We start from the raw sequence: 25726 nt of genomic DNA on the forward strand, positions 1-25726 counted from the left end.
TGGCTTCCTGGCCACGCACCATCCAGCACCCGTCCACCTCCCCAGCCTCATCTGGAGCCACATTCCACCTCCTTCTTGGACTTCCTGCCCACTGACCTTTCATTTCTTAAACAGTTTTCCTTCCACCACAGAGCCTTTGCACAAGCCTCTACCCAGAATGTCCCCCAGCCCCAGTTTGCCTGATTAACTTCAGTTAATGATCCTTCATGATCCTTCAGTTCTCCAGTATTTCCAATCACAATTAGGACCCTGGTGTGTTATCTTCCCAGGATGAGTCATGTATCAGTACTTGTCTCTCCCACTAGCAGCAAGCATGGCAGGCCCTGAGTGTCTGGACACTGATGCAGCCCCAGTGCTCAGCTCGGGGCCTACACTTGATGTCAGCTAAGGGAAGCAAATGCAGATCATGGCATCTGGTCCCATCACTTCATGAGAAATAGATGGGGAAACAGTGGAAACGGTGTCAGACTTTATTTTGGGGGGCTCCCAAATCACTGCAGTTGGTGACTGCAGCCATGAAATTAAAAGACGCTTACTCCTTGAAAGGAAAGTCATGACCAATCTAGACAGCATATTGAAAAGCAGAGACGTTACTTTGCCAACAAAGGTCCGTCTAGTCAAGGCTATGGTTTTTCCAGTGGTCATGTATGGATGTGAGAGTTGGACTGTGAAGAAGGCTGAGCTCCAAAGAATTGATGCTTTTGAACTGTGGTGTTGGAGAAGACTCTTGAGAGTCCCTTGGACTGCAAGGAGATCCAACCAGTCCATTCTGAAGGAGATCAGCCCTGGGATTTCTTTGGAAGGAATGATGCTAAAGCTGAAACTCCAGTACTTTGGCCACCTCATGCGAAGAGTTGACTCATTGGAAAAGACTCTGATGCTGGGAGGGATTGGGGGCAGGAGGAGAAGGGGACGACAGAGGATGAGATGGCTGGATGGCATCACTGACTCGATGGACGTTGAGTCTCAGTGAACTCCGGGAGTTGGTGATGGACAGGGAGGCCTGGCATGCTGCGATTCATGGGGTCGCAAAGAGTCGGACACGACTGAGCGACTGAACTGAACTGAACTGAAGGGAAGCAATAAAAACACCCAGGCTTCTGATTTGGGCAGTGGGGTAGAAGCATGTAGCAGGAAACTCAGATTTAAAGAAGGAAGGGAATGAGTTCAGTCTGGGGTGGAGATTTTGGATTAAGTTATTCCAAATCGCCACCCTCACCGTGGAAGAGCTGCCACAGTTAAAGCAGGATTCCCCAGTCTGCGGCTGGCTTATACACCTGGAGTTTTAGGAAGGAGATGCGGATGTTGGAGCTGGCAGGGTGGCAGTAGAACTTACGGATCAGGAAAGAATGAGGAGAGGAAGAAAAAAGGTGTGGACACAGGACAGAACTCAGAAAACACCAGTATCTTAAGAGTCTGGTGGAGAAAGAGAAACCAACATAAAATTTTGTTAAGAAAAAGTTACACCCACCAGACTTCCCTGGTGATCCAGTGGCTAAGACTCCACCTTTAAATGCAGGCAGAGGGGTTTGATTTCTGGGTGGGGAACTAAGATCCCACACACCAAAACTAAGAGTTTCCATGCCCAAACTAAAGATCCACATGATGCAACAAAAACGGAAGAGCCCGTGTGCTGCAACTAAGACCAGGGACAGCCAAAGAAATAAAAATAAAGAAGAAGAAAGAAAGACTCACGCAGGAGTGAGTAACCTAGGACAGAGGAGCAGGGTTTCCAGGTGACATTAGAGAAGACACCACCAGTCTCAGTTCCTGCTAACAGCTACTGATTGTGTACCACATGCCAGGCCTGATCTGGGGCTTCAAGGACATTTGCTCACAGCCACACGCATCCTCATTTTCTAGAGGCAGAGCCTGGATAAGGTCAGATGCCCTAGAGGGTCAAGAAGGATGGGGCCTGAGAAGAGACCACCAGGCTATTAGTAGGTCACCTAGTGAGCATGGAACCCACAGACTCCCAGAGGATAAAGTAAGGCTGCAGTGAGCTAGGATGCTTCTGGAAATGAGGAAGTGGCGATGGGGGTGACAGACCATTCCTTCCAGCATGGCTGCAGAAGAGGAAGGAGTCAGCAGGTGGATGGATGGGACTGTGGAGTCCACAGAGACTGAGCAGGGCTTGTCCTTTAACAGAATAGATCCTGAGCAGGCTCGGAGACTAAGGGGAAAGAGGCAGGAGGCAGAGGGGAGTTTGAAAGGCAGGGTTAGGAGAGACTGGAGTTCATGGGCAAGATGTGCTGTGTGTGTTTAGTCACTCAGTCGTGTCTGACTCTTTGCAACCCCCTGGACTGTAGCCCGCCAGGCTCCTCTGTCCATGGGGATTCTCCAGGCCAGAATAGTGGAGTGGGTTGCCATTTCCTCCTGCAGGGGATCTTCCCAACCCAGGGATGGAACCCAGGTCTCCCGCATTACAGGCAGATTCTTTACCATCTGAGCCACCAGGGAAGCCCATTGAACAAGACGCCTGACCCCAAAACAAAGCTGCTGACCCAAGTCCCAGTCCTTCAGATGACTTCATCCTAGGGCCAAGAGATTTCTAAGATTTATTTTGGCTGAAGTGCATTCTAGATCAGACTGCTGCATCAAGATGAAAAGAAATGCCTTGGAAATCCTGCTTTGACTGGTTTGGAAGAGAAGGAACATACAGCATCGTCTCACCTTCTATATGGATTTCATCACATCTTCCTGCCACTCTGAACACTTGTGAACCAGTTTTGTAAACGGGAGACCAGTGCATTCAGATAGGGTCCCGGGGTCAGGAGGGCCCCACACTTAGTTTAATGTTTTGCTGTCATTAAAGGTAAATGTTTGCTGTCACCTTGAAATTTTTAATACTATGAAATAAAGGGCCCCTTATTTGCATTTTGTACTGATCCCTGCAAATTATGCATCTGGTGGACTTCCCCTGTGGTCCAGTGGTTAAGATGCCACCTTTCAATGCAGGGATCATGGGTTCAATCCTATATGCTGCATGATGTGACAGATAAAAAAAAAAGCATCTGGTCCTGGAAACCTATGGAAGCAGGGGGTGGAGTTCTGGGACTGTCATTCCAAACAGCCACCCTGGTCATGTAAGAGCTGCCACAGTGAATGCAGGACCCAGCCAGCTCTAGTCAGGAGTAAAGTTCCCCTCTGAGGTAACTATTAATAGGAAACCTGGCCAGAGTGGTTAGTCATTCAACAGTGGGCATTTTAGTGCCAGCGACAGCTCTGGCCCTGCTTCTAGGGCAACCCTTCCTTCAGAGAGACAGGATCTGTCTTGGAATATGGGTAAGCTGATCTGAACTGCCTGGGTTCAAATCCAAGCTCTGCTGCTGATTGACTGTGTGATCTTGGGCGAGTGGCTGAATCTCTCTGTGCCTTAGCATCCTCTCGGGAAAACAGGACGATCACGGCAGCCCACCTACCACACAGCTGGGAGGCTATGTGAGAGAATACATGGAAAGCAGTGCAGGGCTCGCAGTAAGCCTCAGCCGCTATCAGCCATCGTCCACACTGCGGATCCACAAAGGGAATAAACCCTAAAGGCGAGGTTGGGGGGGGGTGAGAGGAACTAGCAGTTTCTCCTCTGAAGTCTGGGGTGAAGGAGTTGCAAGAAAATAGAATGTTGGGAAACATACATTCTGAAAATAAAGTATTAGAACCATCTGCTATCCTTTTATCACATCAGCAATCTCACTCTGGAATTATCTGTCGTGCAGAATCAGACTGAGCCCCAAGACAGCTGAAGCATTCAGAGAGGGCTTCGCCCCCTCCTCCGGCTCCCATCTCCCTCCCCAGGGCAGGCTCCTTGGCCAGGTGCCTCTGAAGCCAGCACCCCGGGACCAGTGAACTTTGCCTGTGCACAACCTAAGGTCCTTCTTTTCACCTTGGCAGCTCGCACCTGGATCATGTGTTCCCAGCACGGCGCACATGGAGAGGGCCGGTTGTGACAATGAGGAAGGTCTAGCTTGCCTCCCTCTCTCTCCTTCCCCTGGGGCAAATCCATCTGTCAAGCTGCAAAATGAGAGCTTGCCCACTTCCCTACCAGAGCTGGAGTCTCCAGGCAGGACCTCCTGTCTGGAGTTATGAATACCTTTAGGGCTGCCCCAGAATATTTACAGCACGATGCCACCACCACCTCCCCCAACAGCACTTCAACCCTACATCCCTCACTCCTTCTGAGGATGAGGGAGGATGGGGAGGCAGGGGAGGAGGGAGGAAGAGGAGGAGGAGGAGGAACAATCAAGGGCAGTGTGCGTGAACAAAGCCGGCTGCAGAGACAGCAGAATCCTTCCTGCCGGGGAGAAGCGGCCGCCTTCCCCACTGATAACTTAATGACTCTGGCACATTTTCATCAGCCCAACTTGGAGCACGCAGTGGGTATCTGAGCCAGTGGTTTCCAAGAGCCTGAAAGCAGCGACTGAAAGCAATTACGGGATGAGTGTCCAAGAGACAAAGCCTGGGCCTTGGGAGTCACCAGGCTGCATCTCTTTCCCAGCTCTGCCCCCTGGCACTTCCATACAGCCCTCAGGATGCCACTTCCCTTGCTCTGCAGCTCAACTTCCCCTTCTGTAAAAATTGACCCAGCGGGGCCTGTCACCTGCCAATGCCTCCAAGGCAGCCTGCTTACAGACTATCGGGCAGGCACACATTCTTACACGGAGCCTCACGATAGCTCAGGAGGTAGGGACTGTCACCCCATCTCACGGAGGAGGAAACTGAGTCTGGGGGCACTGAGACCACTCACTGAATGGCAGAGGTGGGATTTGAACTCAGGCCTGTTGAAGAACACAGACCCAAAGATGCGCTATTCAGTCTCCATGTACTGCCCCTCCCAGTGCCCGGAGCTGACCTCTACGGCCTCGTGCCCTCTGCTTCCGGTGGAGTTTGTATTGGGAAGGATGGAGGGTGAGAAGAGAGGCACTGGGGATCTTCTCCATGCCTGTCCCTGCTCAGGCAGCACCCCTGGAGCAGGGTGACCCTCCCCCCACACCCAGTCTCCCCTGTGAGCCAATGTCCTCCCTGCTCCTTGGGATTCAGGATGGGGAGGGTTCCCCCTCCCTTGCTGGCACCTTTATCCTGCCCACACCTCCACAGTCACACCGTCATCAAATTCTCTGCCATTCAGCCCTTCTAAGGTTGAACTCTATGGCCAGCTGGGGCCAGGACATAAAAAAACAGGGGCCATCTAGACAGGGGACTCATACTAGTAGGACCAGGCTGGTGCAGGTGTTTGGGGACACCCACACCTTCCTGACTTCCCTAGTGGTTCAGATGGTGAAGAATCTGCCTGCAATGCAGGAGACCTGAGTTTAATTCCTGGGTCGGGAAGATCCCCTGGAGAAGGGAATGGCAACCCATTCCAGTATTCTTGCCTGGAGAATTCCATGGACAGAGGAGCCTGGTGGGCTACAATCCAAGCAGTCACAGAGAGTCGGACACAACTGAGCAACTAACACTGACACCTTCTTGACAACCGTCAGTGTTCTCTCTGGAGAACCATCAGGGGGTGGTGCAGGAATGTCTACACCAATCCTCCCCACCTCCGCCCAGAGTGAGGAGAAGCACCAAGTGAGAAAAGCCCTGCTGTGAGTGAGCTTGGGACTAAACCCAGGGGACCGCAAAAGCCATTAGCTCAGACTTGTGCATGCAGGGTGGAGTGTTAATCCCTACGACTAAGTTAAACACCCAGTCTTTTCTCAAGAGTCAATAATGGCTGTCTAGAACTCAAGCAATGAAAGTGATGGCTTCACCAATGAATGGCCCAGGTCCTGTAACATTCAGGCACCAAGAAGGTCCTCTTGGGCAAGCCCAAGTGGGCTTCCCTCCCCCATCCTCTCGAGCCAGAGGCTGGCAGTGGGGGTGGCCCTCTGCACACCTGGGGTCTGGCCTTGGTGATGACACTAACCCATCATGTACCCTTACACACAAAAAAAACCTTTCTGGGCTTGGTTTCCCTATTTATAAAACATGGCAGTTGCCTCCGACCATCTCTGAGTCTTCCCATTCTAACACTGCACATCTCTTTGTTTCTCTGGGTCCTCTGGGTCCTCCAACAGCAATGACTCCCTCAACTGTGACAAAAAAATGACGTAGGTTCCCAGCAACAGGATCCACCCAGCAGCTGCCTCCGCCCCTCCCCACCCCACCAAGCCAGGTCGGCAGAGGCCTCTCTGTGGCCTCATGTTTCTTTCAGGCCACCCTTGGCACTTACTTTAAGCTGAACTCTTCTGGACAGAAACACAAGGGTCTGGAGGAGGGGTAGGGTATAACATCTGGATTTTTCAGAGCCATATTTCCCAGGGCCTGCACTGACCCATGTATTAGGAGAGAGCCCAGAGCCAGGATCTACCAAATGCCAGTGATCCACAAGTCCTGTGTCTGCATCAAGGGAGAATGTTCTGCATATTTGAGGAATTTACTGTATGTGAATGTGGCTACAGGTTTAACAAAATAAAATACAAGAAGAACGGAGATAAGCAACAGGGCTTCCATTTCAAAATACTCTATAACCTGATTCTGTATCCCCAGCAGAGAAATGCAGAAACTCCCCACACCAAAGCATTAAATGTGTTGGTGGAACTCTTTATTGCACCGTTGAGAAGCAGGGTAACATAATTCTGGTGAACTCTGAGGTGAGTCATCCTATGCCAGTTAATTGGCTGTATGACCTTGCTGCTAAGTCACTTCAGTTGTGTCCGACTCTGTGCGACCCCATAGACGGCAGCCCACCAGGCTCCCACGTCCCTGGGATTCTCTAGGCGAGAACACTGGAGTGGGTTGCCATTTCCTTCTCCAATGCATTAAAGTGAAAAGTGAAAGTGAAGTCACTCAGTCGTGTCAGACTCTTAGCGACCCCATGGACTGCAGCCTACCAGGCTCCTCCATCCATGGGATTTTCCAGGCAAGAGTACTGGAGTAGGGTGCCATTGCCTTCTCCAGTATGACCTTGGGCAAGTTACTTAATCTCTCCAAACCTCAGTTTGTTTGACTGTAAAATAGAGATAACAATAGTTTTATACCTCATATGGATATTGTCAGAACTGAATGAAAGTGAAAGAAAGTGAAAGTCGTTCAGTCGTGTCCGACCCTTTGTGACCCCATGGACTATAGAGTCTATGGAATTCTCGAGGCCAGAAAACTGGAGTGGGTAGCCACTGTTCCCTTCTCCAGGGGATCTACCCAAACCAGGGATTGAACCCAGGTCTCCCACATTGCAGGCAGATCCTTTACCAGAACTGAATGAGTCTGTACAGCAAATGTTCACTAAACACTAGCCATTTCTGATCATGAATTTAGCTCTATCAGAATGCTTCCCTGGACCCTCACAACTCCAGCAGCCAGAGCACAGAACACAACTGGGGACTCAGCTTAAGTGTGAAATAAGTACCCTTTCTTGACCTAGTACAAAAAATAAATATTTATTGAGCGTATTTATGAACCAGGCAGTGAACTAATGGTTTTCACACATAACAGTCTCATTTTACCCTCTTGAAAACACTCTAAAGTCAATCTTATTGTCCTCACTTGACAGAAAAAGAAACTCAGGCACAAAGAGGTTTTCATGATTTGCCCAAGGTCATGGCTAGGTTATGTCGTAGTAAAGATGCAAATCCTGGGCTTCTGATTCAAGAGCCATCTTCTTAGGACCTTATAGAGATGCTGCCTTTGATTCTTTATTCTAGTGAATCATACATTAGCCCATCCTTAGCTTCCCTGGTGGCTCAGTGGTAAAGAATCTGCCTGCCAATGCAGGAGACACGATTTCACTCCCTGGGTTGGGAAGATCCCCTGGAGAAGGGCATGGCTACCCACTCGAGTATTCTGGCCTGGAGAATCCCATGGACAGAGGAGCCTGGTGGGCTACAGTTGGTAGGGTCGCAAAAGAGTCGAACACAAGTTAGCAACTAAACAGCAACAACGATTAACTTAAAGAGTAAAATATCATTCTTTTTTTAATCTTCATTGAAAATAATTTCAATAATAAATATAACCATCCACAGTTCTGAGGAAGATAAACACAGAAAGGTTAAAAAAAAAAACCAGATGCAATATCTTAAAGTGTGGCAGCCCCCAAACATTTGGGAATCTGGCCAGTGTCCTCTCTTATGGGATATCTGGGTGAATATCTGACCTAAATGCTCCCTCAGATGCTTTATTTATGAGACCCAACCTACCGAGTACGTCTCAATGAACCTTACCTGAAGCAGGCCCCCATCCACCCATGACATCAGTATAAGTCCCTCACTAACTCTGGGGAAACACGTGTTCATTAGCATCTATGAGACATCCCTGCCTGGATATCCTGCCACATTACCTCCTCCTCCTCTAGAATATTGCAGTTAAGCCTCCCTCGTGTCTCCACTACTCAGGCTCAAGACTTCAAGAGTTATTCCTGCCACCTCCCTCTCTCTCGCACCCTACACCCTGTCTGTCCTCTGCCAAGTTCTGCGAGTTTCTTTTTCATAAAGGCTCGCCTGTCTGCCCCATCCATTTTGTTCCTGTTGTCACCACCATCCAGACTTCATGTCTTCTCCTTCCCAGAAGAGGCTCCTGTTAGCCACAGGCTTTGGGGTCTCTTCCCTGAACACCTAACCCTAGAGATGAACCATTCCAGAGATGTCTCCAGGACCATCCACAACTGACCATGGACATACAGGCCAAACTCTAAGCACTTCCGCCTGGTGTTTCAAGCATCCTTATCCAACCCTGTACCTCCCAATCTCCCTCCCCAAACACTCTGTGCCAGCCACGCTGGTCTATCTTCTATCTTGGTGTGTGCAACCCACATTCATCAACATTTTGGGAGCAACCACTGGGCTGGGTCTGGGATGCAAGTTGCATATGACACAGCCCCTCTCAGAGGCTCACCGTCCAGCTGGAAGAATGGACAAAGAGACAAACTGTTATCATGCGATGTGAGAGGCAGCCTGTGCAGAGGGAGATATAAGGCAAGGCAGACTCTGGAGGAGGTGAGTACCAGTGGGGGATAGCGAGATCACAGAGGACAGAGACTGCCCACTGGGATCAAATCTTGGCTCTGCCGGTTACTCACTGTGTAACCTCAGGAAAGTTAAAAAAAACCCTCTCCTCCTCAGAATCCTTATCTGTAGGATGGAGATGATCACACCATCTATCTCCTAGTACTTTCTCAAGGATTAAAGAATTAATATAGATGGGACTTCCCTGGGGGTCCAGTGGTTAAGAATCCACCTGCCAATTGCAGGTGACGCGGGTTCAATTCCTGATTCGGGAACTAAGATCCCACATGCTGCAGAGCAGCTAAGCCCATACACCATGCACCCTGAAGCCACCCTCTAGAACCTGTGAGCCGAAACTACTGAAGCTGTGCCATCGAGATCCTGTGCTCTGCAACAAGAGAAGTCACCGCAACGAGAAGCCCGTGCACCGCAGCTAGTAGCCCCGGCTTGCTGCAATTAGAGAAAGCTCTGGCATAGCAACAAAAAGTAAATAAATATTTTTAAAATATTTTATTTAAATATGAAAAAAAAAGAATTAGGATAGATGAAACCGATGGAACATTCCAGGCCCATAATATAAATCAGCAGACTTTTGCCTTTACTATTACTACCTCCCTGCTGACTCCCACATACCCCTCCATCCCTGGAGACCTCAGTCAATTCAGCATACCCTCACCAAGGACCTGTGTGGCATCGTAGGGAAGCACCCTCTGCCACCTCAGTCCCTGGCCCTGGCCATGCCCTCCCCTGGATTCCTATGGTGCTCACTGTCTTTCTACTCAAAGAAAACTGCCTGTGTTCTCTCCTCCTGTGACAGCAGCCTTCTCTTGCCAACAACACTGGAGACAGAGGAAATGAAGAAAAGGCAAAGGTGGAAGAAACAGTCATTAAGCACATACCATGCATGTGCAAACATTTTTATAGACATTATCACAGGCAGCTTTCTCAACCGCATCCATCCCCGGTTCACACCTCGGGACAATGGACACTCCCAGCAGCAAGGTGATTTTCTTGAAAAATTCTGGATAACAAGCTAACAAGCGGCAGGGCCACAGTCTGACCTCAGGCTTCTCACACCAAAGTCAGCACACCTCCTTCTTCGTGCAGCTCTTGCTAACCCACTTCCCTGAGCCTCAACCAGGACTTGAAATAAGAGAAATCAAAAGGCTGTGCACCAGGCCCTTTGACCCCACAGTTCTGCTTCTGGGAAAAATAAAAGCGTTATGCAAAGATAGAGCTGCAAGACTGTTTCTAATCACAGACAAGTTTTGGTCCAAACATCCCATAAGTGAAACAATGATTGGGCAAACTGGGACATGGCCATATCATGGAACACCATATGGCCCTGAAATGTTGTCATAAAAATGTCCCTATTGACATGGAAGGATGGTCCATGTGTGTTGTTGAGTGGGGGTGGGTTAACGCGGTACATATTATTTATAGGGGAGAGAGGGTGTAGTAGATGGAGACCATAAAGAGAACCCTAAAACAGGATACAATGAAATAAAATTCAAGTTATCTCTGAAGAGTAAGATTATGGGTGATTTTTAGTTTTCCCTTTATGCTTATTTGTAACTTCTGATTTTTCCACAATAAACGTATGCTATTTCTAACTGGATGACAAAGTAATACAAAGGGCTTGCATATAGGTATAAAACAAACTTAAGGTTACCAAAGGGGAAGAGGGGAGGATAAAATAGGAGGAGTACAGGATTAACAGATGCACAGTACCATATACAAAATAGACAAAACAGCAGGATTCACTATTTAGCACAGGTAACTACTGGGCTTCCCAGGTGGTGCTCGTGGTAAAGAACCCACTTGCCAACATAGGAGACATAAGAGACGGGGGTTCAATCCCTGAGTCAGGAAGAGCCCCTAGAGGAGGGCATGGCAACTCACTCCAGTGTTCTTGCCTGGAGAATCCCATGGACAGAGGAGCCTGGCAGGCTACAGCCCATAGCATCCCAAAGAGTAGGACACAGAAGCGACTTAGCGCTCATGCATAGGGAACTATATTCAATATCTTGTAATAACCTATAATGAAAACAACTGAAAAGAGAATATATAGGATACATAAATATATAAAACACATGTACATATAATCAAGTCACTTTGCTGTACATTTGAAACTAACACAATACTGTAAATCAACTATTTATACTTCAATAAAATAAAAAGAGGGTGTGGGTTACAGGCAAGGCAACTCTAGGTTTGGTGATCAAGGACACGGTTCTTGAGAGAGTGAGAAGGTCTGAGGGCATGAATGAGAAACTTCAATCACTCCCCAGCCCTGTCTCTGACCAGCCCTGCTGTGACAACCTGCAACCTGAGTCCATGATGCGAGGACACTTAAATATTTAAACAATCCCAGCTTTGCAGGAACAAATGCACAGGGTCTCTAGGGATCAATCCTATGCCATAGGCCCTGCTCCACAAATCACGTTTCTGGGGCATGGAGCCTGTCCCACCCCTCCCCCGCCGCACCCCACACAAGGACCTGCGAGATAATATCCGCAACAACTGAGTGATGAGCCCGGCTTCCCTCCAGCGACAAGGGCAGCCAGCCTGAAGCCCACATTATTGGCTTTTCTGCTGCAGCTCGAAGCTAGAAGCATGTGAGCCTTAGAGAATGTGGGGCCTTAATGCCCTCAGAAAATTTTTAATAAGACTGCAGTGGTCATCTGATTCTTCCTGTGCACTCAGGTACGAGGGGAAACGGCAGTGATTTTTAAGGAGGCTGAGGTCAAGCAGCCCTGGAGGAGCACACGGCAACCCACTCCAGTATTCTTGCCTAGAGAATCGCATGGACAGAGGAGCCTGGCTGGCTGTGGTCCATAGGGTCACAAAGAGTCAGACACAACTGAAGCGACTGAGCACGCACACACACACGCACAAAGTCAAGTAAAGTTTCTGAAACTGTGGGAGCAGCTGGGGCTGCTCTAGGCCCCCGCATGTCGGTCTCCTAATGTCCTATACCCCAACATACTATGTCCCAGGGAAAGAGCCTCGCTATTAAGCCTGGGAAGAAAGGAGCGCATGATGGGGGAAAGGCAACTGACTAAGGAGGTCTAGAGACTCCAGAAAGGAGCTGGGGCTTCTGCGGCGGTTTAGTGCTTAAGATTCCGCACGTCCAATGCAGGGGTCCCAGGTCTGATCCCTGGTCAGGGAACTAGATCACGCATGCCACAACTGAGATCCAGCGCAGACAATTTTTTTTTACAAAAGGAGCTCCCAGGGCTTCCCTGGTGGCTGCGTAGTGAAGAATCATCCTGCCAACTCAGGAGGTACAGGTTCAATCCCTGATCCAGGAAGATCCCACATGCCACAGAGCAATGAAACCTGTGCACCACAACTATTAGGTCTATGCTCTGGAGCCTGGGAGCCACAACTGCAGAAGCCTGAGCACCCTAAAGCCCGTGCTCCACAACGAGAGAAGCCACTTCGATGAAAAGCCTGGGCTCCACAGCCCCTGCTCGCTGCAACTAGAGAATGCCCGTGCAAAGTAATGAAGACCCAGTACAGCAAAAGTGAATACAAAAAATTTTCAAAAGAAAAAAAAAAAAAAGGAGTTCCCCACCATTGACAAATGAGAAAAGTGGTGTCATAGCCACTTGAGGGGTGGAATCAAGGTAGATCAAGGGGGTCTACCCCCAGATCCTGCTTTTTGTCCCAAACATGCTCCCTGGGGTCTATCACCTGGAAGACCCAGGCCCTATTCTGACACTGGCCGAACTGGACAGAGTTACAAGCCCACCAGGTTTCTAGAAGGGAGGCAACACAGTGAAGTTATGCACCACACAATCAAAACTACACTTCAGTGGGGTGAGGGCGGTAGGGGACAAAGTTCTTGCTCATATGGAGACCGAGTTGAGACTGACAAGACTCAGAGGTGAGTCAAGTTCCCAGGAGGGCTTCCATCACATCTGTGTGCCTTCTGTCACTAATCTATCCTAATAACCCAGTTAGGGGTGGGAGGTAGAATGATTTTAATAGATTTAAATTGAAAAGGCTCAAAATTATGTAAACTATTCCATTCCACTTCAGCTATAATTACTACCTGATTCCAGCTTGCCAACCTGACACCGGGAAGCCGGCTGTCAACAGTGGACAGGGCTTCACCTCATAAATAAAATGTGCTTGCTCATTCATTTATCATTAAGGCATGTTGCTTCCTCAGCTTTCAGGAGAACCCACGTCTCTTTCGGTGTGCAGCAGGACATATTTGTTATTGCTGTTGTGTAGTCATTAAGTCACGTCCAAATCTTTGCCACCCCATGGAACGCAGCACACCAAGGCTCCCCGTCCTTCACCATCTCCTGGAGCTTGCTCAAATTCATGTCCATTGAGTTGATGAAGCTGTCTAACCATCTCATCCTCTGCTGCCCCTGTCTTCTTTTGTCTTCAATCTTCCCCAGCATCAGGGTCTTTTCCAATGAGTTAGCTCTTCGCATCAGGTGGCCAAAGTATTGGAGCTTCAGCATCAGTTCTGCCTATGAATATTCAGGATTGGTTTCCTTTAGGATTGACTGGTTTGATCTCTTGCACTTCAAACGACTCTTAAGAATCTTCTCCAGCACCACAATTTGAAAGCATCAATTCTTCAGCGTTCAGCCTTCTTTATGGTTCAACTCTCACATCCATACCTGACTACTGGAAAAAACCTAGCTTTGACTATACAAACTTTAGTCTGCAAAGTGATGTTTCTGCTTTTTAATACACTGTCTAGATTTGTCATAGCTCTCCTTCCAAGGAGCAAGCGCCTTTTAATTTCATAACTGCAGTCACTGTCTGCAGTGATTTTTGGAGCCTAGGAAAATAGGAAAATAAAATCTGTCACTGTTTCCATTTTTTTTTCCCCCATCTATTTGCCATGAAGTGCTGGGACTGGATGCCATGATCTTCATTTTTTGAATGTTGAGTTTCAAACCAACTTTTTCACTCTCATCAAGGGGCTCTTCTGTTCCTCTTTGCTGTCTGCCTGTATAGTAGTATCATCTGTATATCTGAGGTTGTTGATATTTCTCCCTGCAATCTTGATTCCAGCTTGTGTTTCATCCAGCCCGGCATTTTGCATGATGTACTCTGCATATAAGTTAAATATGCAGGGTGACAATATACAGCCTTCACGTACTCCTTTCCCAATTTGGAACCAGTCCGTTGTTCCATGTCTGGTTATAACTGTTGCTTCTTGTCCTACATAAAGGCTTCTCAGGAGACAGGTGCAGTGGTCTGGTATTCCCACCTCTTTAAGAATTTTCCACAGTTTGCCGTGAGCCACACAGAACCAAATTCTCTATCAGTGTGGATGAGGGCATATTAGCCAGCAGTCTGTGCGAAGATGTCTTGGGGTGTGTCCGTTCTGGAGCTGGAGAAACAGGATTCACACCCCAGGTTTAGCATTAACTAGCTGTGTGACCTTGGATAAGTCCCCTCACCTCTCTGAGCCTGTTTCTTTTCGGTAAAGTGAGCTCAATTGTCCCTGTCTTTCAAGGTTGGCGCTGGGATTTATAGAAGCAATGTATATAAAATGCTTAGCACCGTGCTCTGCACACATAAGTACCCATTAGCAGATGCTATCACCATAATCAGAAAAGGCTGGGAGCAAAAGACAAGTGTTGGTGAGAATGTGGGGAAGTCGGAGCCCTTGTGCACTGTTGGTGGGAATGCCAAATGGTGCAGCTGCTGTGGAAAACAGTACAGAGATTCCTTAAAAAATTAAAAGTAGAACTACCATATGATCCAGCTGTCCCACATCTGGATATTTATCCAAAAGAGTTGAAATCAATATCTCAAAGAGATATTAGTACTCTGAGGTTTGCAGCATTTTTCTCAGTAGCCAATATGTGGAAGCAACCTAAATGTCCATCAGTGAATGAATGGATACAGAAATGTGGCGCACACACACAATGGAGCACTGCTGCTGCTGCTGCTGCTAAGTCGCTTACGTCGTGTCCGACTCTGTGCGACCCCACAGACAGCAGCCCACTAGACTCCTCTGTCCCTGGGATTCTCCAGGCAAGAATACTGGAGTGGGTTGCCATTTCCTTCTCCAATGCATGAAAGTGAAAAGTGAAAGGGAAGTTGCCCAGTAGTGCCCGACTCTTAGCGACCCCATGGACTAGAGCCTACCAGGCTCCTCCGTCCATGGGATTTTCCAGGCAAGAGTACTGGAGTGGGGTGCCATTGCCTTCTCCGAATGGAACACTAGTCATCCTTTAAAAGGAATATTGCATTATTCAATATATAATAACATAGATGAACCTTAAGAACACTGTGCTAAACAAAATAAGCCAGTTCTAGAGAGACAAATGGGCTTCCCTGATGGCTCAGATGGTAAAGAATCTGCCCACAATGTGGGAGACCTGGGTTCCATCCCTGGGTCGGGAAGATCCCCTGGAGGAGGGCATGGCAACCCACTCCAGTATTCTTGCCTGGAGAATCCCCACGGACAGTGGAGCCTGGCAGGCTACAGTCCATTGGGTCACAGAGTCAGACATGACTGAGCGATTAAGCACAGCACCACACAGAAAGACAGGTATGGCATGATTCTACCTGTATGAGTTATCGAAAGTAGTCAAATCCATAGCATCAAAGACTGGAATGGCAGTGCCAGGGAATGGTGGGGAATGGGTGATAGGAAATAGCTAACTAACGAGTATAAAGTTTCCATCAAGCAAGACGAGCAAGCTCTAAAGACCTGCTGTATGACGATGTGCCCCTATTCAACAGCCTATAATGTTCACTTAAAAATTTAAGAGGGTAGGTCTCAGGCTAAGTGTTTTTCCTACAATGTAATTAAATTTAAATTAACTTTTTTTTAAATTTTTTTAAAAACAGAGAAAGAAAATAATAACTTCACAAATCACTTCTATTGTGCCCCACAGAAGGGCAAATGGGTGCATTGTTCCTCCGTAAATGACTGAAACTTAGAGACAAATATTCTCCCTCTTCCTAAACATCATCCCACCACCACCATCTTCTTTCCCATGATGCTCCTTGAACATGTGAAAGTGAAAGTCGCTCAGTTATGTTCAACTCTTTGTGACCCATAGACTATACAGTCCATGGAATTCTCCAGGCCAGAATACTGGAGTGGGTAGCCTTTCCCTTCTCCAGGGGCTCTTCCCAACCCAGGGATCAAACTCAGGTCTTGCGCATTGCAGGTGGATTCTTTTCCAGCTGACCCATGAAGGAAGCCCAAGAATACTGGAGTGGGTAGCCTATCCCTTCTCCAGGGGATCTTCCCAACCCAGAATCGAACCAAGGTCTCCTGCATTGCAGGCAGATTCTTTATTGACTGAGCCATCAGGGAAGCCCCGAGAAAATGGGAAAGTGAGTCTCTCAGCAGGAGTCTGCTGTAGTCATGAAAAGAGAAAATCCAGAGCTGGGAACAGTTAGGAAACAAAGTGGCAAATGCCTGAAATGATCTTTAAAATACTCTAGTGGCTCAAACCCAAGATTTCTCGCACAGATCTATCCTCTGTCACCATCCCACCTATAAAAGGGAGTAAATTATATTACTGGGATTTAAAGCTATTGAGTAAATTAAAGTCAACTGCTGGGTTGCTGAATTTTATATTAGACTACTGAGTTTTATAACAATGTTGAAAGAACAGGAAAGATTCTAAAGAGAACAACTAAAACAGAAATGCAAGCCAGTGACACTCTGCCTGGAGAATTCTTGGAGCCTCCAGAACGTTCAGATGTGAAAAGCAGGGAATAATAAAAGGGCTGATCAGTCACAGGCCAGAAGCCTTCGGATCTGAATGAAGTAGAAGAATCATTCCCAGTATTCCTAAGTATCCCCTGAGAAGCTCTCAAAAGATGCAGGTTTAATAACATCTCAGATATCTTTGCACAGGTCGCCCAGGCCCACACTCTGACCAACACCGATAGCCTTTCCTACAAAGTCTTGTGCAGGTACTTTACTTGAAGAGATTGAACACTCTCTCCCCTTCAGCAAGAGATTAAAAGGGAAGAAACAGAGCTATAATCCTGAAGCTGGGTAGACTTTCAGGATAATTAATAGAGATTGGTTACTTGCTGGAAAATGAAGGATTGGGTAAAAAATAAATTATGTTTAGATGATTGAATATTTCCCTGAGATGGAATAAATTCAAGGACTGAGTGAAAGGTTACAAGTAAACTATCCATCACCCAAGTTAGCAGGTAAGATAATATTTCAACCACTCATCTTGAAAGGGAACCTTGGACCGAGAACAGAGCAGGATGACTGTATAGGAATAGACACCAGGAAGGGTTAAATACAATCACACCTGAAAAAACCTAGCTACAAGGACTCCACAGAAACCTGAGAAGAGGCGGTGGGGTCCAAGGTGGCCTAATATTTTTATAAATAACTCAAAATATGCAGTGGGGATTATGCAAATCAAACCACACACAATACAAAAATGGCAGGGATTGCGAATCTGTGAAGAATGAAATTTAACTACTGGGCACTGTCTTTAAATTTGCCTTTATTGAATCTTGTATATTGAAGTCACATATTATTGTATCTCTTTATGGAAACTCAATAGGGCTGAATGCAGAGTGATTTATGGAAGCAGGAATAATCAAATGCATAAGTAGAAAAGAGCACACACCTGGAGAGGCATTAGCCCGGGGGTCAGGACAGGCACCAAGTGGGAAATGGTTGAGACGGTGCACAGTGCGAGAGGGTGGCCAATTACTTCTGCTCTCTACAGATGCAGGTGGTGGTAAGAGCCAATGTGTAAAATAAACAAGGAAATGTGTCTGTTACTCTTTGAACCACCTGGCCTTGGTACTACTTTCAATGAGAGTACTGAGTTTAAATTAAACCTGGAAGGGGATTCAGAGCAGGGCAGCACAGAAATTATGCGATGTATTCCTAGGTAAACCAAGAATACAAGGAGATGTGAAGAGGGCCTCCAGCACAGATGAAATGCTGAATGTGCCTATTGGTTGGGAAAAGATGCACAAAGCTAAGCGGGTCTGTAGGAAAGAAAAAAATTCAGCTCCTATTAAGGGAAAAAAACAATCATTCAAAGCACAGTTGGAATCATGGAAGAAAGGGCAGCTTATGGTAACACCATCCCTGGGGACATTCGAGGAGTTGACCAGACACCTCTCTACTTAGGATGCATTAGAGATTATTAAAAGCATTCCCTGCTCAGATCAGGGGTGGGAGGTGGGCCTTGCGACCTCTCCAAAGGTCATTCCTATCCCAAAGGATCACATGTCTGAAGGGCACCAGATAAAAATAAAGTCTATTAATCACTGAGCTGCCACAGTTTCCTAAGAGAGCCAGACTAGAGAAGGGCAGTTCACTGCGGACCTTGTTCCATCGAGGGAGGAAAAGGGAGCCCTGTGTAGGCACAACCAACTGCAGAGACTTCCAGAAAGCCTGTAATCAGGCCTCCCAAGCACCACAGGGAACACAGGAGGAGGAAGAGACCCCACGGGGAGGGGAAGGAGAACCCGCAAATGGCAATGAGAGCCCCTAAACAAAGCCACAGGAGCTGGGGGAGAGGGTGTGAGCCAGGCCAGGTGGGGACACCCACAAAGGGCACATCCTGGATTTAACGCTAGGGAGGCAGACCTCGGAGACAAAGGAGCGAAGACAGGAACCGAGGGGAGGATGGAAAGGGGTGCACGGGTGTGTCTGGGAACCTGATGAGAGCTGGAGAGACAGAGCAAAAGGTAATCCCACTGTCTGTGGGGGCGGAAAATCACCTAAGAAAATGCAGGCTTTTAAAAGAGCTGCAATGTCCCAGCTCCTAAGCAGCTCTTGGCATTCTTGATAGCTGGGCTGCTCCAGCTAGACACAGCGGGAAAGCCTGCTGCCGGGGCGTCTGAAGCACCCTTCCCAGCCCTGAACCAGTCTCCCGAGGGGCTAGCATGCTTGGGCTTTTATGTGTCAGAACAAAACTGAACACCTTCCAGGAAGCAAAACCCAGAAGGAAGCAAGCACTTCCCGGCACTGCCAAGAGACATCAGACCCCCATGCCCTGCTCCCTCCTCATCCTGAACCTGGGTCCCCTGGGCATGGAGAGGACTCGTCTCAGGACTGTCATCTGCCCGGCGCACTAAACAGTCAAATGGGGGTCATGCAGTTTGAGTTCTTCTAGCAAAATGTTCTCCAACCAGCAGTCACCCCACCAGTCACAGAACAACTTGTGGAAATCAAAAGAGGCCAGCGAAGAGGGAGGAAACACACGCAGCACCCCCGATGCACTGCCTGTGCCCCGCAGGGTGGGTGGGGCGCCCGAGGGACCACTGTGCCCAGCCCAGCCTCAGTGGTCCCACCGCAGTCTCTTCTCACCCATGACAGAGCTCTGCGTCCTCAGAGAGAAGGCAGGAAGGGAAGATGGTCAGGGAGGGCGGTTTCAAGGGCCGCCCCTGCCATGGAGCGAGCAGATGGTGCCCGATCTGGTGAGGAGATAACTAGGGCAAGGATCTAAACCCACCGCCCAGTGCTCTGGTGGGTGAGAAAGACAAAGCCCTCTCAGGCTGACAGCAGTCCCTCCAAAAGCTGCAGGTCTCCAAGGTCCACCTGCTGCCACTGTTCCCACAGCTCTGCCCTCCTCAGTCCCTCCCCAGCTCTGTCTGCAGACCCTAAACCCCGGAGCCGGGGAGTCACTTGTCCAGAGATGTTCCTGAAGCCAGTGAGGAAGGCTGGAGATGGATCGCAGGCCATTTATTAAACTAAGTCATCGTCAGAGAAAGATTCATAACCTGCCTTACCTAGGACAGGAGAGAGAGAGAAAGGAGAGAGAGGAAATTAAAGGGAAACAAATGAAAAGCCACTGGAGCCAAGCACCTCTGTTGCAGGATTTTGAGTTATGTTTTTGTTTGTAATTCTCTGAAACAGAAAAAGAAATAGAGGATGAGCCTTACAGAGACAGAGAGAGTGAAAGAGAGGGAGCCAGAGGAAAGCCACGAAGGAGGCCACTTCAGGGAAAGGAGCACAGGGCAGGGAGGCCCCCCAGGCTGGCTTCTCCCTCCTGCAGCAACACCAGGCCTGGGGGAGCGGCCAGAGGAGGTCAGGTGTGACTGCAGTGAGGTAGCAGCCGGCAGGTAAGCTGAGGTCTGGGCCCGAGAGGAGGAGCCAGCAAGCTCCGGGCTGGAGCAGCTCAGGGAATGGTGGGGGCCCCAGCAGGAAGGTGGCATCTACTGTACTTACTGTCACAGACGTAGGGCTTGTCATGGTCTTCCTGCGAGGCAGCGTCATGCCTCCTCCTGCCACCTGCGGAGCCACGGGCCTGGGGAGACACGGGAATATCGGGGTGCTTGTTATGCTGACAATCACTGTGGTTCCCCAGTGTGTGTTCTGTGAGGCCCTGAGCACTTCACCTGGATCTCCTCATTCAACCTTATACTCCACTCGTACCTATACCAACCCCACTTTATGGGCCAGGAAACTGAGGCCCAGAGAGGCTAGGTAACTTGCCCAGATGACTCAGCAACTCACTTGTATCACTACATTAAATCCTCACAATTCCAAAAAGCAGGTGCAACTATTATCTCCATTTTGCAGATGAGAAGACTGAGGCAACAGAGAGGTGAAGCAGTTCACCCAAGGTCACTTGGTCACTAAGTGCTGAGTCAGGACATAAACTCAAGACAGTCTGACTCCAGAGCCTTGGGCAGTCCGAATTCCCATCCTCTACTGTTGCCCCCAGGACCTCTTTCTCCAACTCCTCAGCCCCCAGGTTTGCTGACACCGCACGCAGATGCCAAACCCGCTCCCCTCGGCAGCCAAGATGGTGGGGAAATGAGAGCAAGCAGCATGAGCGTGCAACTATCACCCCAGACTCCTGTGTTCACACCCCCTCCACCTCAAGTCTCTCAAGAGCGAGCCAGGTCCAGAATTGGGGCAGGAGCCCAGGCCCGTGGGGCACTCCCCTCCCCACTTGCTCAGCCTACTCCACGGGGTGGGCATCTGCTGAGGCCTTCCTGTGTGGTCTGCCTCCAGTCTCCAGCCAGTGGCCAAGACCTTGACACCTCAAAGTCTCCTGGGGCTGGACTCTTGACATCCCCACCGTGTGTGCATCTCCCAGAAAGGGCCAGCATCATCTGGAGGTTGGGGGGCGGCATGGAGGGGTGGGCTCCACCTCCAAGGATTGACAAGAGCAGCCAGAGAGGAAGCTGGCAGCTCGGCAGCCCTGGGACAGTGGCTAAGAGAACATGGCAGGGTTTATTTTTAGACCTTTGTGAGTCCTACAGCGGTCACGTGGGTAGCACCCTAGCCTCCTCCGGGTCATTTTCTGGTAATGAGCAGCACTAAACTCCCAAGCAGGGAAAGGGCCCGCTGGGGTCTTTGGGGACAGAGACAGGAAGGCGCAGTGGAAGAGAAATAAAACATGGCAGCACCTGGTGTGCAGAGCAAATGGGACCTGGCCTGGAAAAGTGGTCCCAGGGGGCTTCACAGTCAAAAGGCCTGAGATGCTCTCTCTCTCTCTCTCTCTCTCTCTCTCTCTCTCTCTCTCTCTCTCACACACACACACACACACACACACACACACACACACTTTCCCTGGGGACATCATAGCGGAAAGGCCTGTACCCCAGTCGCATGATGTACACCCTCTCCCCAAACACACACAGTTCACAATCAACAACCACCCGCCAAGCTACCGTGGCCACCACCTCCTTGGTTGTCTCTCTCCAAAACAAATTACAAAATTCCCCCTCCCTCCTCCCCTCCCCTCCAGGGTGCTTTCCCGCCTGGCCTCCCGCCCCCCCACCATCCCTGCACACCCCGCCAGCTAGCAGCCCCCTCCCCTCACCCTCATTACTCAGAGTTGACCCCAAGAGGGAGCTGTGCGGCCCTGGCAGCCACCCTCCCCCAGGCACTGACAGGCCTCCCTCCCTGCCCACGTTGAGGGTGGTCACCCTCAGCTGCCCGCGCCCACCCCCCAACAACGTCCGCTCGGAGAAGCCGGGGACAGCTTGACGTGTGCAGCCCGCAGCCCTGTCACAGCCGCCTCGGAGCAGGTGAAAGCAAGTCAAGCAGAATGACAGAGGCAAAGGCAGACTCGGGGAGGGGGCTCGGGAGACTAAAAATACTTCCCGCCCGCCAGGGAGGAGAGGAGCGGAGCCAGAACTGGGAGCAGCCCGAGAGGGAGGGGGGCCCCGTCGAGAGCCAGGGCTTGATAACGCTCTCGCTCTCTCCCTGCACCTCAGTTTCCTCAACTGCAGACAGGGATCGTGGCTCCAGGGCATCGGGGACACAGGCCAGGGATGCCTGCAGTGGCTGGTATGTATGTATGTGACAGTCGCTCAGTTGTGTCAGACTCTTTGCCACCCCATGGACTATAGAGTCCGTGGAATTCTCCAGGCCAGAATACTGGAGTGGGTAGCCTTTCCCTTCTCCAGAGGATCTTCCCAACCCAGGGATCAAACCCAGGTCTCCCACATTGCAGGTGGATTTTTTACCAGCCGAGCCATCAGGGAAACCCAAGAATTCTAGAGTGAGTAGCCTATCCCTTCTCCAGGGGATCTTCCCAACCCAGGGATTGAACCAGGGTTTTCTGCATCGCAGGCAGATTCTCTACTAACTGAGCTATCAGGGAAGCACTCTTCCAGTCTCCTCCAACATATCAAGCCTAGAAACTCGGAATCCTACTTGTCTTGCTCACATGTCACCTCCTCAGAGAAGCCCTCCTGACCAATGTATGTTCACGCATGCCTTCCATCCTGCTTCATGTCACAGCACTTGGCATTATCTGGCATTATACTGGGCTTCCCTGGTGGATCCGATGGTAAAGAATCCACCTGCAATGCAGGAGATCCAGGTTCAATCCCTGGGCCGGGAAGATCCCCTGGATGAAGGGAATGACTACCAGTATTCTTAAAGGCTTCCCTGGTAGCTCAGTTGGTAAAAAATCCGCCTGCAACACACAGGAGACCCTGGTTTGATTCCTGCATTGGGAAAATTTGCTGGAGAAGAAAGGATAGGCCACCCACTCCAGTATTCTTGGGCTTCCCTGGCGGCTCAGCTGGCAATAAATCTGCATACAATGTGGGAGACCTGGGTTCATTCCCTGGGTTGGGAAGATCCTCTGGAGAAGGGAAAGGCTACCCACTCCAGTATTCTGGCCTCGAGAATTCCATAGACTCTATAGTCCATGGGGTCACAAAGAGTTGGACACGACTGAGCGACTTTCACTTTCACTTCACTTTTCGCCAGTATTCTTGCCTGGAAAATCACATGGACAGAGAAGCCTGGCAGGTTACAGTCCAAGGGCTCACAAAGAGGTGGACATGACTGAGCAACTAAGCATGCACACACAATGTTATACTATGTATTTGTTGGTGTACTTGCTGGTTTTCTGTTTCCCCCACATAAGTGTGGAAAATGCACTATTTGGGCCACCATTATACTTGGAACCTGGCACAGGGCCAGCCACCTAAATAGCACTTAATAAATGTTTGCTGAATAAATGAATCGGTCCACCAGCCAGTCAGTAAGTTAATTGTCTTTGGTTCTCCTTCATTCTCTGTATCCACCTGGTATTGTCTTCCTTCAAAGGACATCTTAGGCTTTGCATTTCCCTTTTACTCCATATCTTAATCCAGGGGCATCAATTAACCCTTGAGCTGCTCAAAGAACTCACCAGCTAGGGTTCTGCCTCTGTGTTGCCCTACCCAATGCATCCTGCATGATACTCAGACTCATGAGACAAAAGAAGAAAAGGACAGGAGCCCATGGTCATTCATTCAATCACATACTCAGTCACAGCCATCCGAAGTCTACTGATTTATCCAAGGATATCCTAATACCAACCCCACCACGATCACCTCATGCTCATGCTACATCCCAGTCTTTGTTTTGATTGATCCCTGTCATGGATCAGCCCCTACTCTGCCCAGCCATATCTGGTCCACGCTTTAGCCTTGTTAACATGCCACTCCTCCAAGAATCTCCCCCTTGCCACACTAAGGAGTAAAGCATCAGTTTTAAAGTCAGACGGACATATCTTTAAACACTAGCATGTGTTTTTGGACAAGTTACTTGTCTAAGTGTCAGTTTTCTCAGCTGTAAAATGGGCAGAGCAGCATCTTTATTGCAGAGTTGTTACAGAGCTAATAAGGGGGTGTGAAACCACAGGGCACAATACTAGGTCTACAGGAAGTACTCAATAAATTATTTCCCGTCCTTCCCCAGTTGATTTCTCTTTCCTCTGAACTCTTATTGCATTTGGTAAGTGCACAGTCAGAAGCCTGCTGCGTTCTAATTGTATCATGACTATTAGCATTTTCTCCTCAATTTAATTCCAAGGTCCCGGAGAGCAAAGATGACACTCCATATTTTATTATAACCCCTGACACTTAGTACTATGCAGGGCACACAGCAACCAAAGTTCTTTCTTATATATCACCTCAGTTAATTCCTACAATACCATCTGAGTTTAACCGACTAATATCATTCCCATTTGGTACTTGAAGAAACAGGTTCAGAAAAGGCTCATGACTTGCCCATAGTCACAGAGCCTATGTGGAAGACGGACGCCCAGGTTTCCAGAATCTGTTACAGAAGACTGATGTCCAAAAAAACCACCCTCCCCCTCTGAGAACTGCCCATCTCACTCAACTCCTCCCCACTCCACCTCCCATTCACACACTGGTGGGCCATGGCAGCCTGATTGCACCACACGACCCTGCCCCACTGGCTACTGTTGATTGGCTGATCAGAAGTAGACACATGACCCAAGCTGGGCCAATCAGATTCTACCTCCAACAGACTTCAAATTGGACAATAGTGACTCTAGTTAGTACAGGTCACTTGAACTAGGGACCCATAAATTCAGGAACTATGGGGCCACATGCACAGAGAAGCAGAAGAGGCAATCTTGTAAGAGAAGAATAAAGGAGGAAGGAATAAAGACCAGAAACTGCCTGGGTTCCTTACTTTTTCCCTGTCCTAAATCCCTGCCACTTTCTGGTCCTTCCTGAATCTTCCAAAATTGCTCAACTCTCTGGCAATAGCTCAGCAGCTTTTCAAATACTTCCCATTTTTGCTTAACTTGTTGAGTTTTCTACAACTAAAAGATTCTCAACTAGGATAGACTCAGTCCCAAGCAGAGAGTTAGTGGCTCTATACCAGTTGTCCTCAAATCGTGGTCCAAGGATCTTTGGGAGTCGCTGAGACCCTTTCAGGGAGTCTCTGATGTCAAAACTATTTTTGTAATAGTACCAAAGTGTTATTTGAAAGTTTTCACTCTCATCCTCCCACAAGTGCACAGTGGCGTTTTCCAGGGGCTACACCGCACAATGATGTCATCAGTCTATGCGCTTGTGTACTCTTTAAGTTTAACATTTTTCTGTTTGTTTCTAACATGGGACATATCACTGGTTATGAGCCACCAGAACAACAGCTTTGGGGGCTCTCAGTAATTTTTGAGTAAAGAATCCCTGAGACCAAATAAATATTGAGAACTACTGTTCTACACTCTTGCTATTAAAGTGCAGTGCTCAGAGCAGCAGCACTGACATCATCTGGGATACTGCTAATTGAGCAAGATCTCAGTCGCCACCCACCAGACCTACGGCATCAGAATTTACGCTGGAACAATATCACCAGGTGCTTTATATGCACATTAAAGTTTGAGAAGCACTGGACTACACCATTCTGCATCATAAACACTTACTGATTGATCAACTGATTGATAACACTCACGTGGATGACTCACAGGAATTTCATGAATTTTAAAGAGCTTTAATTGTTGGGCTAAAGTTACCATGGACTTATAGTAGGGCTT

At 48.8% G+C, this 25726-nt stretch overlaps 1 protein-coding gene across 3 annotated transcripts in view; it reads right to left on the reverse strand.

Annotated features, from left to right (window-relative positions):
* The window catches only part of DPF3 (double PHD fingers 3), a 283863-nt gene that overhangs the window by 91736 nt on the left and 166401 nt on the right, over nt 1-25726 (reverse strand). For all 3 annotated transcript variants that reach the window (XR_003512825.1, XM_027552333.1, XM_027552334.1), the window contains exon 6: nt 20146-20224. Coding sequence is in view for 2 of the 3 variants with exons in the window: in XM_027552333.1 (XP_027408134.1) it covers nt 20146-20224 (79 nt within the window). In the remaining variant the exon portion in view is untranslated. The remainder of the gene's footprint in view (nt 1-20145; nt 20225-25726) is intronic.

The sequence above is a fragment of the Bos indicus x Bos taurus genome, chromosome 10 (assembly GCF_003369695.1).
Source record: "Bos indicus x Bos taurus breed Angus x Brahman F1 hybrid chromosome 10, Bos_hybrid_MaternalHap_v2.0, whole genome shotgun sequence".
Taxonomy (NCBI): Eukaryota; Metazoa; Chordata; class Mammalia; order Artiodactyla; family Bovidae; genus Bos; species Bos indicus x Bos taurus.